Source organism: Ambystoma mexicanum, chromosome 4q, assembly GCF_040938575.1.
Source record: "Ambystoma mexicanum isolate Mex_15411 chromosome 4q, UKY_AmexF1_1, whole genome shotgun sequence".
In the NCBI taxonomy this organism is placed as follows: Eukaryota; Metazoa; Chordata; class Amphibia; order Caudata; family Ambystomatidae; genus Ambystoma; species Ambystoma mexicanum.
This window is the reverse complement of record NC_090928.1, coordinates 1,077,666,235-1,077,684,479: the sequence shown is the minus strand read 5'-3', so window position 1 is coordinate 1,077,684,479 and position 18,245 is coordinate 1,077,666,235. Positions and strand designations below refer to the sequence as shown.

Genomic DNA, 18,245 nt, shown 5'->3' with positions numbered 1-18,245 from the left:
CTCTGAATGTGCAGAACACTGCTGTCTGTTTTATCTGCGCTCACAGAAAGAGAGACGCCATTACTCCATTTCCGTCCTTCTCTGCACGCACAGGCTAACTGGACAAAGATGATTTGTCTCCAGGATCTGTTGTCTTGTGTTGAAATGCCTTCACAGACCAGCTACATCCAAGCCAAACTTCATACAAGGGAATTGCAATCCTAGAGGCAACTGTTGGGGAGACCTTATGCTAGACATAACTCTAGTGGAACCCCAGCCTAGCTAGAAGATAAACTCAAACTCTCAGGGACGTCATTTCACCAAAATGCCTGGGGTAACGGAAGTGACATCCATCACATGGCCCTTAACCTCCGATGACATCACAGGAAGTTATATGTCATTCAACCCCACCTCAAAGTGACATCACGGGAAGCGATGGAACACACCTTTAACCTCTTAACAAATCAGAAAGTGGCATCACATAGCATTGTTCCTAAGTACACTACGAAAAATATGGTTACAATATCACTGTAATGTGATATACATTTCATACAAAAATGGATCACCATATGTATCGTTAATATCAGTGTGTATAGGCCCATATTACCAAATTACTGGGAATGCAAGCAGATGTCCAAGGCCAAATGAAAATGATGTGTTATTATATAGCACTTACCCTTAAGCGCTTTATATAGAACAAATAAACATACAATATCACTCAACCTGTGTTGGTACTCATTTATCAACCTCTGAAGGATGAAAGGCGGAGTTGGCCTTGCCAGGATTCGAACCTGTAGATCACACACATCAGAGCAGCAGGCACTCAACCCCCTGAGCTATCTTACTGGCTATAGCTAGATTTCCGGCTACAGTCAAATGAACAATTACATGACAGAATGTTCTCAAAGTCAGAAAGCAAATTACACTCTGCAGTGGATACCAATAAACTGGTAACTGAGATTTAACAGCAGGCCAGTTCATCTGCAGGTCTGGTGCAAAGGCGGCAACATGTCAAGCCTGCATGGATCTACTTTTCAGGCTTCAGAGGTTGGCAACATGCATACCAATGGGAGGGTTCATAACTGTGCATTAAAACATTTAAAGTAGTGCAGGGAAAGCAGCGCACTCACACGGCATCCCGTACTCTGGGCACTCGTTAACTCATACATGCAAGCAAACATCCTGAACAGCATGCCATGGAGCTAGGAAAGATAGACACATTACAACCAAAAATTAATTGTGGCACAATGAAATCAAGGGCCACTTGATGTGCTATTGTCAAACATTTCTACACTATACACAAGCTTTTAGGCACAAGGATTTTGTCAAGTGACCGAGGACACCGAGATGGAATGTCTTGTGATGATCGTAACAGAGACAACGGCAGAAAAAAACATACTATAACTGCAACTTAAGAAAAAGAGTTCTGTAATGGCGCAAATTCCATAGGAAAACGGTCTGTGAATCAGGCCCATAGTCCGAAACGGATGCTTATTCTACTCTAAATGCTTTTTGAAGATTTGTGTCTGGCCTGTGAATTTGAGGTGTTTTGGAACAGACTAAATTACTGACTCCCCCCCTGAAGTGTGCCTGAAATAGACCTTTAATGAGTCTAGAAATTAAGTATAGAATTCCAGAAAGAAACATTATTTGTAATTCCTATTCTTTCTTATTTAGGGTCACTGTTCAAAGTGTTACAGTTGTGGAACCCCCTGTTTTTTTAAGAAGCCTGAACAAGAAAGCCAGCCACTCTAGAAGCAAAGAGCCACATGGCACTGGCCACAACCCAGGTGCTTCAATTTGTGAAAAAAAACACCTTTTATTCCTATTTTTTTTAGGGCTAGCAAGAGGAGACCACAGGGGTAGCAAAGGAGATCTCTGGGGTCGCAGTTGCAACCCCCTGGCAACAACCCGAATGACGTCCCTGAAAACTCTATTGTTCTATAAAAGAGTATTGCAGTCATTGGGACAGAAACTGTTAGGGATCCGTTACGCTAGTGGAATTTGGATGTTGGGAAATGAATACCATCCTACACCGCAAATTAGCTTTGCTCCTATGTGTCAGAACAGGAAACAACAGCAAAACCAACAACTAGAGGGTCCAAGGAAAACGGAAAATGGCTCACCTAAACAATTTGTTTTTACGGATATGCATAAAGCCATGTAGTTAGAAGAAGGCCAAATCTTTAATGGTAAAGCATTGCCACAAACACAGGGCTTGAACGAAGAATCTTCTGCCCTTTTGTGTATTGCCGTTCACTACAGGAGTCAATCCGGACTAGAGAATAATTTCTGAATTGGCACAACAGGGTTTATCCTGTATCTTAGATATTTTGTATTTATTATTGTTATTTTTACATGTGTTTAAGCGCACACACGCCTCGGGCATCAAGGTACTTGAGATAGCAAGGCGCCAGACCCTGGAGGCACTGAAAAGTCCAAAACAAGACTGTAAAGGTTATCTGTCACTGTAGCCGGAAACGAGTGCAGGGAGCAACACTGACCTGAGAATTTATCCCTATTCCTTATGCCAAATACAAACCAAGCTGCAGCATTTTGAACATCGTCCAGCTGTTGGAATGCAGAGGTTGTGAGATCACTGTAAAGTGCGTCCGTTTAGTCTAATTTCTATTTCACTAGAGCTCCAACAATAACACATTAGACTGTAGATTTGTTATGGGATCTAAATCTAGGCATTGGGCCTCATTACATGGTAGGCGGTAAGGGTTTACCGGTACGGGCACCGCTACCGGTAAACCCTTACTGCCTTACTACGAGTTCCCTTTGCGGGACCCGACCTTAACGGCTGGTTTTACCAGCCGTTAAAGTAGGGTGCGCAAAGGGACCTTGGTGCTAATTACGGTACTGCAATTAGCGCCTTCCCCATTCCCATTATGCCCTATGGGGGCAAAAATGGGAATGGGGAAGTGCCTTGGTGAATGGGGAATTACCGCTCACCTTGGAGTAGGGCGGTAATTCCGCCATCCACCAAGGCGGACACGGTAAAATACCGGCGGCAACCATGGCGCTTATAGCGCCATGGTTACCGCCTATTTGTCTCCAGGGTCCTGGCACAGCCATCGAATGTGGGTCAAAGGGTCACCTTTGAGTTCACCAGTCTCTCCAAGAGATAGTATGGCAGAGCAGCCCAGGCCTAACTCTCAGGAGACAAGCAGGAATGCCAAAAGGTACAATAAACACTTTAATAGACATACTGTAAAAGGCCATCCACACATATATTTATATTTTTAGAAAAATATCATCTTTATATATGTGTAAAAAAAAAGCAAAAGCAACCGTTTTTAAAAGTGTCTAAATGTTCTTGGCAGCCCTGTAAAAAGTCTTTTCAGGGTAGGAGCAGAACTTTTAAGAGCAAAGTTCAGCTTTTCCAAAATGTCATAAACGAGAGAAAGTTCAGCTCAGTTGAAAAAACAGGAAGAAAGACCTGCTGTAAGGCTTTGGGTTGTGAAAAGGCCTACCAGTTGCAATCCTAATTTTCCGGTTGGAAACAAAGAATAATAAACCGTTTGACCCCAGGGGATGACCCTCAGTCGAGGACCCAGCTGACGAAGAAGCCTGCCAGCAGTGCCAGAGAGGGGGAGATGGATTTCAGAGTTTCCGGGGCCAGTCTCAGGGTAGGTCCAGTGTCCTCTAGAGATCCACAGGGGCTCCACCATTGGTATACTAGTGCAGAGGGGCCCAGCAGCCCTAAAGAAATGGGGCTTATTCAAGATTTCCTGCCACCTCAGCCAAGGGTCTGAGTCTGCATATCGGGAATCAGGTTTCTGGGTAAACATTTGCTGCTACACTGGGGTGCTCGGTTCCAGTGATGCCCACAAGCTCACGAGCGAAGATCCGGAAACAGGAGACCCCAAAAATCAAGGATGCTTTACGATGCGTTCTTAGAACCACCCCAGCAGTGAGTTTGCTACCTCGGATCCCCCGAAATTGAAAATTCTAGAATGATGACAAAGGGCATAATAGTCTCCTGTTGCTTCCCAGATGTGGGAGATGGAACCAGGACACTGGCCAGATGTCCCCGACGAGATAAATCAGGTCCAGTAGTCACAAAGGAGCATTGGGCAATCCACAACACAGGATCTCCCGCTTCTGGGACTGGCAATAAAGCCTAGCCAGGAGCGTCAAGGAGACAGGGGTTTTTTGACAGGTGATGTGATCCAGCTGTCCGTGTCAGATCAGTGACATGTTTTCTTTCTCCAAATTGGATAGGAGGAGTGCATTGCATCAGATTAAGTCGTTTAGTAACTCCAAACACCTGGTGGTGTTCATCATCCCTCTTGGACTCTCTCCAAATGGGAGACATCCATTTATTTTATGTTGTGATGTACATGCTTTCCAAGGATTATGACCATCACACTGAAAGGCAACAAGGATATCAGATACTTTCAATTTGAAATTCTAGTCTATGGGCACGCGGAGGAGGATCTCATTGGCACCATAGACAAAATACTAGCCAAACTAGGAAAATATGGGCTCCGACTTCAGAAGCAAGTGCCAATTCCTCCAGACCCAACTAGCCTAATTGTGCCACTCAATCTCTAGCGGGGGAGTACCTCCGAAGGACACTTCGGTCAGAAGCATACGTGAAGCCACACAATCACTGCAAACCATTAGTAAAGATTTTAGGATCACCTATTTCAGAAATCCCACACACAGGTTATTTAATGAAGGCAAGTCCCTGAAGGCTCACACCAGAGAGAATACAACCCGCTAGGGAAGAAAGGCCCAAGTCGATCTTGAAAGGATAACACGTGTTAATCTCATACACAGATGAGCGCAACAGCAAAAGACTCTGCTGCCAAGAACATTCTGGCGAAAAGTAGTACAAGCAGATCCTTATAAAGAAAAACTTATGACGCAACATATGCAGTAGAAACCCGCACGGCTGGTTGGTGTGCACCTATACATGATCCGCCTACTCCATAAGAGATGCCAGGTCATTGGTTCCAGCTCAGTCCGTCCGTCTTCCATCACGTGGGTGCTGCAGTGATCCTCTTCTTCTCACATCAAAGGTCAATGAACAAATTAACTGCACTCCTATCACATTGCTACATTGTCATTATATGTGCACCTGACAGATTTTAGGGCTGGCTCAAAGGAGGTTCTGGGGCACTCTGACCTCCACACACATATCTCACTCACTCCCTTCTGCGCCATCTGGCTCCAAGGTCTCCACCCTCATTTTTAATTCATTTATCCCTCCCAGCACCTCACAATACAAATCACATGATTGTATTTCAAAGATATACAGGGCCTCATTACGAGTTTGGAGGCAGCCATGGAGCTATTGCCTCCATGGCTGCCTCCAAACCGGGGTCCTTTACCGGGTTCCTGCAATGGGGACTTACCGGGTCACTCCGACATAGGAGGACCCGGTAAGTCCTCCTTGCAGGAACCATTCCCCATTCCCATTCCCATTCGAGCCCCCAGAGGGCTCAATGGGAATGGGGAGGTAGGTAACAAGGGGCACATTATAAGTGTCCCGTTGTTACCTCCCTCTTCCCCTCGCGGGACCCGGAAAGGACGCCTGGTTTTACCAGGCGTCCGATCCGGGTCCCGCGATGGGAAGCTTGTAATCAGCCCTGACAGAATGAAGGGGCCCGGTCCCGTACCGGCCCCCTTCATTCTGTCAGCGCAAGCCTCGTAATGAGGCCCACAATGTCCGTACTCTATGAACATCCAGGACTTGTTACTTTTAGGGTTGGTGGTCAGAGGGCACCTGGTGCCATGGAATTCTGGGGTCTCAGGACTCAGTTAGTTATATGGGCTAAAACTCGCGGTCGCCTGGGGATGGGCCGGGTCATGCTTTGGCCAGTGTGAGATGTAATGTAATGTAAATGTAAAGTAATTGGTTATTTATAATGCACTTAATACGCAGAGGTTTCTAAATGCAGTCCCAGGGACCATACCTAGGTTGGTCCGCATCTTCTTGCTTCCAAGGCGAGCACGTTGCCCCTAAAATATCCTCCCGAGACAAAATGCACACCAGGCACCGGTTTCTGATCGCGGCCTTGTAGGGCACATTCCTCTTGAGTAAAAAACACATGTTTGAAACACTGTTAGATCAATGAATAGGCGTTTTGGCGGTTGGTTGTAGGGGCTGTCCTCATGGGAGCCCGGGCAGGGCTGGAGATTTCCCTTGTCTCGCAATTTGGGCCTAATGCATGCACTGGCGTATTTGCCGCGCAGGCCTTGTCTCTTAACTACAATTACTTCCATCTATGCAAGAGTAGCAATGTTGCTTGCGCCCTCCGCTACACTATGTGGGTTAAATACATTTTATTATATTGAGGTTGGGTCCTTTATATTGGGGGTTGGTCCTTTAGCCATCCCCCCTCCCCCGGGCCCATCATAGTGATTCAAATACATCTCGCCTCACTCTAAAGCGCTTACGGCGTGGGACGGGGCGGCGCCCTTTCCAACACTAAATTGACATAAAAAGTGCAAGAATTCAATTGTATTTATTTATTTAATTGATACACTCATAGCCAAACGGCTTTGTATATACAAACATTAAAAACACAGAAAAAGGAAAGGGACCCTTAACACAACACAAAAAAATATAGACACATAACATATTATCAGATCCATGAGCTAAGCGAATAATACAATCTAACATCCATCATTTCAAAATATATTTAAAATCTCTTTACATTTCCAATTAAATGTTACAATAAAATATATAAAATTAAGGTCATTATCCTCCATAAATTTGGGCCGGATCCAAAATGTATGAGTACAATTCACTTGATTACTTGATTATTGTACGATTGCATATACTTATGGTTGCAAGACTCCCGCAGTTGGTAATAACATGTTCCAATGATTCCATTGTGTTGTCACCATATAGTCTACACATACGTTCAGAACGTGGGATCAAACTAACTTTCGATTTATGTTTACCGGAGAACGGCATGATCTTACTTTTTGCTATATTTACTTTTAGGCCATTTTGGAGTGCAAAGTCGCCAAGAGCATCAATCATAGATTGTAACCCTTTAGGGAATTCAATTTTAAAACGGAGCACATTCCAGGGGGGCAGAACAACCTGTCTAGGCTAACTATAGTGGATAATAACAGAACACTCTATATCCAGGGAGAGAGCATTGTAGCTAGCAGAGGCGTTGCTAGGGGGTGTCCGAGGAGGCTATAGCCCCGGGTCTTTTGGTTGTAGCCCTGGATAGAAGCTCAGGAGCTACAACCAAAAGGCTAGCTTGAGTCCCAGCTGTCCCGACATTAGCATAGCCCCGGATCTTTTCCAGACCTAGCAACAGCCCTAGTAGCTAGCATATGCAACGCAAACAAATGGGAGGAGTCTTAACAGAATACACTTGGACAGCTCACTGAGAAGAGGTACAACCTTAACAGTTCTGGTACTAGAGAATGACAGCTGGCCAGGTAAGAGGAACCTAGCACAAGGCCTTGAACCATATGGCAAAGTAGCAAGCGAACTGCATACACATGGCAAGCTGCTTCTATGAGCAAACACAAAATGCCAGCAGCTGTATTCACTAAGCTGACCAGTCTAGCCCATACAAGTCTAAAAGAACATTGTTGGAGGCCAAACATGGACTTAGATGAGCCCCCAAAGACTTACTCTAGAACATCCAATGAGATGGCGACATGCAAGATGCTAGCATGTTACTTCATAGACTCAATTGTATACATGGACCACAGCCAGAGGTTTGCTTAATTACTCACAGGCTATGCCTCAACGTAGAGGAAGATTAAATAATTGGTAATAATAATGAGAAGCAAACCCCAACCAAATTGTAATGGACAATAGTGTTCAATCTGTATTTGCGGATAGGAAAGTGTATCTGGAGCCATTTGGCATGCAACTAATAAGAGCACCACGCTAACACCCACAGAGAACCTGGCAGAGCGGCAGCGTGGACAAGTTGAATGAGTGCTCTATACAGATGGCACTAACGGCCCTCACAGACTAGAACGCAGCAGAACACCCAGCCAAGATCAAGGGTGGCTGAGACATTGAGACTGAATGTAGATGGGAGCAACCCGCAACCTTTAAGGAGGGCATGGAAATGGAATGTAAGCCCCAAGACACTTTGGCCAGTCAGTCAGGCAGGAGAAGACAAAGCCCCCCTAACACAAGGATATGAGAGCGGCATCGAACATGTAGAAGAAAGGCCCAGGTGACCCAAGAGGACAATACAACTCTGAAGCAGGCATAACAACTTTGAAAAGTATGACCTCTGGACACCATAACGATGTTACCTTTCGTGTCCTGGAATTAGAAGTGAGGTATCGATCATGTTATGGGCCTGGCGGACATGCAGTTATGCTTGACATGGGAACTATAGAAAAATTGAAAGGGGGAAGAAGGTGGAGGTTTTTGGTTCATGAATCTACAGGAGGGGGAGCAAAACAAAAAAAACATGAGAACGTATTGTTTCTAAATGATATCTTTATTCATGCAGACTGAAGTATTCTCAGTGCGCACTCATAGGCTACAGGGACATTAGTGGCCCTGGGTTAGGAGCTTGTGGCAAAATGTATGGGTCAGTGTCTAATTGGTCAATCAGTAAAGTTCCGGGTGAGGTGGTGGTATGCTCCAGTTGGAACTGTTGGGCTTTGGTCTTTTTTCTGAACTGTATCAGCAGGGGAACACATCGTATTTATTGAGGAAGATTATGTTCTGGGGGAGTAGATGAAGGAAGACCTGCGATTGGCTCCCTGATCAAACCGGTTCCTTCTAGAGTAAATATTTGGTCTAAACTTGTCTTTTTTCATAGAGAGCATGTGCAATGGCTTCATGAGCTTGGACCATGAGTATTAAGAGCCAATGGGATGCTTCACTCTTCTTTAAAGAGTGCTTCCCCTGGAAATTGAGAACCTTGCATTGTCTAGCTGATTTCTTGCTTCAGGAACATTAAGGCTGTGCTCATCTAAAAACAAAGGGATATTTTACTGAACATACCAACACAGCTCATCCTTTAAACTGTTAAATCTACATTTATGTATGTGCCAATCTTTGACTTGTTTTTTTTGTATTCCTTCTCTAGGTGGAGAATGGGGTTGCTGTCCCATTGTTGATTGCGGCTGGGGGTGGTGGCCGGGCCTACAAGGCCAAAAAAAACAGCGTCTACCCCGAAAGACTAGAGAAGGATTTCTCCTTCCCCGGGGTGAATGGTCGATCAGGAGCAGCAGGTATGCATTGCCAAAGTCACTTCACCCTGAATTCTGTTCACAGTAGACTTAATTAGACGCCATTTTTGTATTAACGCCTCTGATGTGATTTATGCGTGAGAGGGTGCGTCCGGGTTGCAGCAAATCAGCATACTGTTTATGCCCCCTCTAGTGGCCTAGCTATGCTATGCTCCCAATGCCTCACCCACCGTCATTCCACCAGACAGTCTTCCACCCGACAACTATTTCCTTCATGCACTCAGGCCCTCCACTGCCCTCCCCTCGCCCCTCACTCGACCAGGCTTGGCTACTTATGTGGCTGCATTTCTGTCTTATAAAAACCCTATACAATATAAAGGGTGATTTATAAATCATTATTACCAGACATGCGCAAAATTACCTTCAAGGTACTGGAGGGTGAGAAGATGGTAAAATCCTGTGACAGCAAGAGAGACTGGAACTAGGACACACTCAAACACACATAAACATTGAATTAATAAACCTTGTGAATGGGACGTTATGGTTAAGTTGCACTAATTAAAAACCTATAGAATTTATTGAAAAATAACGCTGTTAAAGCAACAATAGGGTTGCATGGTCAAATCGGAAAACCAAAGAAATGTGGCAGTTATGGGGAGCTATGCAACCATAACTTGCACCACCTCAATGCACTGCTAAAACTAACACCCAGGACATCAAAGATGACATCACAAATGGCATCACTGATGACATCACATGACATTACTACTCTGTAAGAATCCTTATGGAAAGTCCCTGCATCCCTCACCTCCCAGAAATTGTTTGATTTGTTTCACAAGTGTAATGTTGTGTTTTTGAATATGTTTTTACTCCGATGTTCACGGACAACATGGGCAACTCGCAAATCTAATATGGCGTCCGTTTCAAATGATGCACTTCACGTTTTTAATTGACCAATCAGCGGCCACATATGATGCCTGCGAACGTTAAGCAGCTTCCTGATTGGCTCAGAGGCGTTCACGAACACCAAACCACATTTTGGGCTTTTAAAAAGAATCTACTGGGCGGATTAACACCAAATTTGCAAACGCACGCTTTCACGATTAGGCCGCTGCTCCTTGCACAAGTTTGGTGCAAATCCGTCCAACGATTGCGGCTGCAGCCACAAGCGAAAAATAATTCCCTATCCGGGTTTCAAACCTTTTGGGACCCCTTACAACCCCTGCCGCTGACGAACAATTCAGAGTTGGGTCTATTCTTTTTTTGCAAATTCAGCAAACGGCGTCAAAATAATAAGGTATCCAAAAACTGCTCTTACGATGGGAAGTGCAACTTAACTGTAACTACAGGGTCGCTACTGCAGACCCTATAATATATATATATATATAAAACATATATATATATACATCTTTCTTTTCCTTCTTTTTTATCTTCACTAAAGAGAAGTTAAGGTGGCAGCATAAGAAACAGTAAACAAATAAAATTGCCAGTTATGCTCTCTAAAGCAACCAGCACTGTGGAGCCACCATCAGAAAACACAAATCTTGGCCACCGCCATGCATAGCTCATGGTGTCTCTCTGCATGGGAATTCTGGGAAATCGTGTCTCCTATTTAATTTTTACACCTGTTATTCATTTTTGGGGGTGATGTCATTTTAGTAACTATTGATGACGTGGTTTTTTTTTGTTGCCTGCACTTGTTTTTTTTATTTTCTTGCACTGCAACTTTTAATGTGTCTCTAAGGAAGATATTACACTGAATTAGTTCTACAACCAAAGAGTTTTCAGTCGAGTTTAGTGTTTTTTTTTATAATATCCACCCAGACATAGCCTTTTGGCACTTTGGTGTTAGGCCCTGTCCCATGCACCTCACTTTGACTGAGGCGGGGCTTAGGTTCTGCCATGGGTAACCTTAGCCACCCAGCGGCTACTTGCACCACCTACACACACAAACACCCACACCCCAAATGCAACATTTGCCCCCAGCTAAGCAGTAGAGAAAGTCATCTTCTTTTCATTTCAATGTGCTTTATTATTAAGGATGCAGTGAAAGTGTGATGTCACAACAGGAAGTAACATTTGAGATCTTTTTTCTTCCAGGTGGTGGTGGTGGCTGGAAGGATAACACTTCCTTTCCCTGGTCAGGGAAGTCCTTGCTGGAAGGAGCAACCGGAGGAGAATCCTGCCCCCAGGCCATGAAGAAGTGGGGGTGGGAGACGAGGGGGGGTTTCGGAGGGGGTGGCGGGGGCTGCTCCTCCGGTGGGGCAGGCGGAGGATACATAGGTAAATATGCCTCGTTGCTAAGTGTTGGTTCTCCTAAATGGTTGTGCATGTCAACAATAGACCCTTGTTCCTCATCATTATACCTTATTCAACATAAGTCCTTCAGAAATTAAGGCATTAAAATCATCCCAATAAAATCCAATAAATGATCAACGTATACATTCATTACACACTTAACGTACAACTAGGATTAAAAAGAAGTCCAGTGCATTTATAAAACAGCATATGAAGTAGCAGCATATAATGAAACAAATTATACAAGCTTTATATAGTGCTCCTGTGAATCCAAGCTCGATGAATAAAGTTTGCAACTTCTAGAGTCACTGCAGTTTTTGAAGTTGACTTACAAGAATTCATAGTAGCTTCAGTTGTTCTAATCGAATACTAATTCAACCAGGGTCTCGGGTGATGAGACCTCAGATCTCTTTAAATCTGACATATGAGAAAAAAGTGGAGCACAGTTTCTTTTTCAGATAAACACAAAGAGCACAGATCGGACTCCGAACCATCCCATTTCATTCTGAGAACTGTGTGAGGAGTCAGGAATGAAAGTCGGACACAAAGTTGCCATGTTTCTGATTAAAGACTTTTATTTTTAACAAAAATGGTTGGGAAAAATGCCTCTCTGACGCTGCTCCAAGACGGATTTTCTTGCCTGTAACCAAAACTAGGATCGATCTGTGTCAGGATGTCAAAAGCAAAACTGTCTTTGTGTCCAAAAACATTCTATCCTGACCCTCACACGATGGAAAGGGGAACTATCTTTAACTTGGTATTTGCAAAAAGAGTTTATAAAGGAAAAAATAATACAGCTCCAACAAGAGTTCTCCAAGTTAAAAGGTTCCAGAAGATGACTCCCTTTCCCTGGTTTCTCTTCCCAATTCAAATACCAAGGTATTCCAAAGTAAAAACAAGATTTTAGTTCCAGGGGAGTTTCCTTCTCTGGAACTTTGTCTCAGATTAATTAATCCTTTCACAAAATTCACCAAGAATAGCAAGCCTCGGTTCCAGAGGTGTATTCCCTTCCCCTGGATTTGTCCTTAACGCCAACGTTGTAACAGTTCTTGATGTCTTTATTGGTATACAATCAACATAAAAGTTCTGCAAGGCAAAAGTACCTGGGTTACAGAAGGTGATTCCCTTCTGGATTGTTCAACATTATGCCAATGATTCTTGGTCTGACAGTTTTTGTGTCTTTCTAGACGCACAACAATCCTCTTTGTTACAAAACTCCTTACACCCTTGCAGTTCCTTCTTTCAAAAGTTCTTTCTCTGATCTGATTCAACAAACAATGTCCTTTCCTGGGACTTCCTGTAGATTTGAAACCGCCTCGTTTACTCCCTGCTCAGGACTTTTTATGCATTTGCAGCTACCTGTTTTACTCGCCTGCCAGGTTTTCTCATGTACTTGTAGCTACCTGGTTTACTCGCCTGCCAGGTTTTCTCATATTCATGAATAAACAATTTCTCTTTTAATTCCACTATTGCATATATCTTTTTTGGTTCTGTGTATCTGATTGTGTCAGCATTCACCCTTTGATTTTCCCAAATCTGCATTCCATATTCTCATATATGGTTGGGGCTCGTACTTGTAATATCCCTTCTTAGCTTGAAAACAATCTCTTTAATGTCTCTGTTTCCATTGCTTTAAAGATTACAAATTGCGTTTGGCACAATCGCCGAAATGCCCCGGGGTACCCACTTTTCTTGGGTTGACTCACCGGCTATGTGTGTTGTCTTTGGTCATGTTCTCGCTTAGCTTTGCTGCCTGTTTTCCACCCTGGACTGCTTGCACATCGTCTGGTCAGCACGCATGCTTTCCTTCAGGTCCTGGTAAGTGAAGCATTGCTTTCTCTGGTGACTGAACTCCCAGGAATATTCCCTCAGTTTCTGGCGTGTCTGCGGCCAGCCCTGCTCGCGCAACGTTTCTTTGCCTCCTTGCTGGTGAGCTCCTTGGCTCTGCCACACTGGTCTATGTTCCCAGAGACCACGCGATTCCCAGAGACATACAACCACTTCTTCCCAACAGCAGCATCTGAAAGGATCACCCCTCTCATGCCAGCAAAGTCCTTCAGACTTCTTTCCTTAAACTTCAGTGGACTTCACCCCAGTTTGGCAAAGAAACAGGCCTTCTGATGTTTCCCCCTAAGTGAAGGAGACTGCAGTCTCTTCTGGGCTGTGGAACTCTGCTGCTGCCCATAGGTTCCCCTTATTCCTGGAGGGGGAAGACTGGTCTTCCTGACACCTCCAGTGCTTTCTAGTTCCCACAGGTATTTGGCAGGCAAGCGTTCTGCATTACTGCTCTTGGCATAGCACTATACAACCCTTCCTTCTTCAGCACAGGATTCCTGCAGCCTGGTCCTGCAGGGATGGCCACTTTCACACTTCCTGAGTCTTTTCTCCTTTTTTATATTGGCTCTGGCCATTATGATTAGGGGAAGGACTAGACTGCTGACAGTGGGAAGTGATCATCATTACTCCTTGCTTCTTCCTCATACCAAAGACCTGGGGATTGTGGAAATAGTAGTCCTTTCCTGTGAATACTGCACGCATGTTTGCAATAGGTTTGAAAGACACACTCGGTTTGGCAGAAGAGTATGTGGAACTGGGAAAAGGGTTGTTCATCATTTTACAATGCCGGTTACTTGAGATTCTACCTTTGTGATGTGACCAAAGCCTTCCACCACTCTCCAAGGGTGCACATGGGAAGGCCCCACAATGGGCCATTAGATGGTTGCAAACAGGGGATATGTCCTGAAAGGGGAATGGGTGATACTGCACCTCACCCGATGAAGTCAGGATAATTCCCCATAGGTGGTCTCCCCCCATGTGGTCCTCCCTCATACAGATGCTCCCAGGGTCACGATCAGGTAGTGGCTGCCGTCCCCTGGCCACATGGGAGGAGTTCACTGCCGGGAAAACAGTGACGACTCCATCGGATTCATCACAACTGCTAGTGGTAAAATATCGACCCTGAACTTGATATAGCGGGATATTGCATAGCATGGCTTAATCAAGTCCAAGTAGCCCCCGAATCCCTGGAGCTTAGCTAGTATTCTCTCAGTAGCTATGATTTTTGACAATCCTAGTGCAGATGGGAGCAAATGTATCAGCAAATGCTTTTTTTTCTAACATCTTGGTAATTCGATTGATGTTGATTGGATTACCCAAAAGATCCGAAAGATCAAGGTTTTTTAAAAGTCAACCTGACATGTATATATCAAAGCAATCTAGAGCTCCCACCCAGAGAGAGGATGTCAAACATTGCACCACTGTATTGTAAGGGTCCAGAAGGAGGACGCTGACACAAATGTGGCATGTTTGGGGCTAAAGACTTTTATTATTAAATAAGAAAGAAAGACAAAAACACCTATTTATTCCTATTCCTAAGAGGGGTTTCACTGCCTCAACCTATGAGATGAGGGGATTGTCAGGATGTCTGTCAACTTAAAAGTGTCCCCTGTCCTGTGTCAAGCAAACCTTACTTCTGTCCCTTACACCAAAAACTAAGGAATAATGCGGTACTGTTCCAGTGCCAGGGGAATGACAACCTTCTCCTGGATTATCATTCCTAGCTTGTTTAAACAATTCTAAAGTCTTATAACAGTCTTACGTCTGACATGTTGTCGGGGGTATGGCCCCTTTCCCCTGATGGCATAGTTCCAAAACAATATGTTATCATGCATTCTCTGGGGGAACGGCTCCTTTCCCCTGATGGTAGAGCTACAAACAATACTTGTATTCCTCTTCTTGTTGGACCAGGAGAATGGCTCCCTTATCCTGACATCTGGTTTCAGATTGCCCTGGGGAATGACTCCCTTCCCCAGGCCTTTTTTTTAACCTTACTGCCGGTCTAGGTCACCAGGAGAATGAAGTCCTTTTACTGGTATCTTGTTTTTAGTTTGTTACAACCAGGGGGAATGACTCCCTTCCCAATGTCTTCATTTCATTAGGCTTTACACCTCCAACACCCAATTATAAGTCTTATCAGGGTCCGCAAACCTGGCTTCTCTTCTTCTTTGAACTAGTCCACTTGGTTCCCTTCGCTGCCAAGTACTGCCACGAGATAGATGACTCATAGCTCTTTCTTTCTTTGGGTCCCAGGCCCTGGTTTCACCTATTCTTTGAATTGGCCCACTTGGTTTACTTCCCTGACAAGTACTGCCATGAGAAAGATGACTTGTATCTCTTGCTTGCTCTGGGTCCCAGGCCCTTGTTTCTCTCTCAGTGGGCTTATTTCGGCCACTGTCTCGAGGGACTCTCCCTCTCAAGTTCTCTTTATGCTGTTTAGGGTCCTCAACCCTTCCCTGGTGGTCAACAAGCCTTATTCCATCACTCTGATGAGGAGAAGCCCTGTAGACTCTCAGACCCTGCCGTGCCACCCAAGCATTATGTTTGCAGAGGGGCCTAGGGACAACTGCATGCACCCGCCTGGGGAGCTGCCTCACGTCCCCTGTGGGTCTCCCATGCCAGCCTTTAGCTTTTTGGTGTTTTCGGTATGTCTCTGGGGCTTCGTGAGATGGTGGGAGTTCGGTTTGTGTTCTCTGGCGTCTTGCTTTCCCTGCGTTTATGCGACAGCGTTCCCGGCTGCCTTCTACCTTTCTTCTTAATCTCAACACTGCTGTGCATAGGTCTGCTCGTGCGAACCTTCTGATCCTCAGACGCAGTGGACTGCCATCATCCTTGGAGCTCTAACATTCCGGATCAGCAATGCAGGTTTGAATCGCCCGCATTCGGTGCACACCATACCTGCAGTATTCAGCGGCTGCCCGAGACCAAGTGTTTAGTCCATTGTCCATTTTTATACAGTGTTGCCAGCAGTGCCTGGGCCCATTGTATAAGTCTTTCATCTCTTTCACAGGTTTCATCTTCATTGTTCCGCAGGGCCACCTTGTCCCAGTCTTTGTATTAGCTAGGTCCCTGTTGTTCTTCTTCGTCTCAGTATTTTCAAGAAGCTTGAGGTAGTCTGCCTTAGAACAGTACATAGGTCTACTGTCTACAAAAAGGTTAGCAGAAGAAAGAGAGGTAAGAGTATGTGGGAGTAGTATGGTATTTACCGGGCCATACCCCAGGTGGTCGTCCTTGTCTCCAGGAGGAGAGTTCCTCCCTGTGTGGTCCTCCCACATTATACCTGCCTGAGGGGGACTATTGGGTAGTGGCCTTACCTCCCTGGCCTCATTGGAAAGGGCCCCCCCTGTGGGAGAAGTGATGACATCTGTAGAATCATCACCGTATTTAGAAAAAAGGGGAACACTTCCATTGCAACCAATACATGGCAGGTTTGATAATTAGATCTTGTGTAACGCCTTTCAAATCAAGTTCAATTTTCAGTACAGTATTTAGGGTACTGGTAAGAAGACCCAACAGACCTTTTAAAACGTATTTTCAATTATTTCCAATTTCATCGTGTTCAAATGGCCCCACAATTCGGCATCAAAAGAAGATGAAGAACAATCTTGAGCTTTGTAGCTGCTCAAGGAGGGGCTAACCGTAACCGCACCATTGCCATGATCAGTGGCAAATCTATGTCGGGCATGACACGATCACTCCAGCATGATGCACAATATCTTTAGCTGTTTGTCCCATGGCCCCTTGATATCAAATGTTACACCCAAGTACTCATAGCTAGCAACTTGTTGTATTGGCAGTCCCTCCAGCGAAAGGGACAGCTTGGGAACTTTCCCTAGATAGACCTTTGTTGATGGTGTACATGCTTCCCTTGTCTTGTGTGCCTTATTTAGCAACCACGAAAAGTGTTCTATGCAGGTGAATGATTCTCTTAGCCACATCAGGTATGCCATTCTTCTCAGGTGGAAGGGTGACATCCTTAGCTGGGTTTGCTGAGTGGATTGCTGGGTTCATTTTGCAATTTGGTGCCTCGCCCAAAGTTTCCAGGGTAAATGGGAGGGTTGGGATAGTGCTCCAATTACTATTCATCTCACTATATGCATATACCAACATCTGGTTATTTGCCCATCTACTCCCCCATCCCCAACCTCCCCCCCAGTGATTGTTCTCAGCCCCATTTATCATGAGGTGGCTCGTTATACACTGTTCAAACTGTGCAAATAGTTGTAATGTAAGGCACCAAATTGTGGGACTCTGCAGTGTTATGTATCATCCTCTGTATGCCCTTTTCATAAATGCAAATCTCTAAGGAGTCAATGTAGTAAGAGAAGGGAAATGGCTGCAAGAAAGGCTTCAGCAGGTCCACTCCCAAAGAGGGCAACCACATTCAAATAAAAGCTTTGAGGAAAATATAAGATGAATTCTTAATTTCTTAATAGTACTGAAAACTGAACCACAACCTGCAGATTGCTCAGCTGACCAGCATGCTTTTTGATCGGTGGTCTTCTAGTTCAAGTTCTTTTATCCAGGATACAGTTCTTAGTTGTCTAATTTAGTTTTTGCCTTTTTAACCACTTAAGTGCGAAGGTGGTCAGAGTCGACAATGAATCCTTATGGGAATTCAGTATGAACAAACTCGCCCTTAGCACGTAATGGGCTCATTTTTTTAGTGAAAAAAAATAGGGCTCATGAATGACATCATCACTGACACCATCAGAACATTTCTAGGACAACCCACCAAATGGGACACACATATCCTCCATCAACTTCCAGCAGCAATTAAGTAGGGGAGGGTGATGAGTAAGTCTTTACAAGATCAAAGTCAACTCTAGTGCATGGAGGGAGTAGCAATCAGAGTCCACCAGCATAGCGCTTTGAAAAGGAAAGAGGGCACTTTTGAAGGACACCAGGAGGTAAGATGATAAATCCAAGAGAGACGACAAAGATTGCCACGAGCAGCATAGACAGAGAGTGACCTCAAGGGT

General features: G+C 44.7%; 1 protein-coding gene across 1 annotated transcript in view; it reads left to right on the top strand.

The window, feature by feature from the left end:
- The window catches only part of ALK (ALK receptor tyrosine kinase), a 3,554,133-nt gene that overhangs the window by 3,242,322 nt on the left and 293,566 nt on the right, over positions 1–18,245 (top strand). Inside the window, exons 15-16 of the mRNA XM_069608653.1 lie at positions 9,027–9,171; positions 11,230–11,412. Of these exons, the coding sequence (XP_069464754.1) occupies positions 9,027–9,171; positions 11,230–11,412 (328 nt within the window). The remainder of the gene's footprint in view (positions 1–9,026; positions 9,172–11,229; positions 11,413–18,245) is intronic.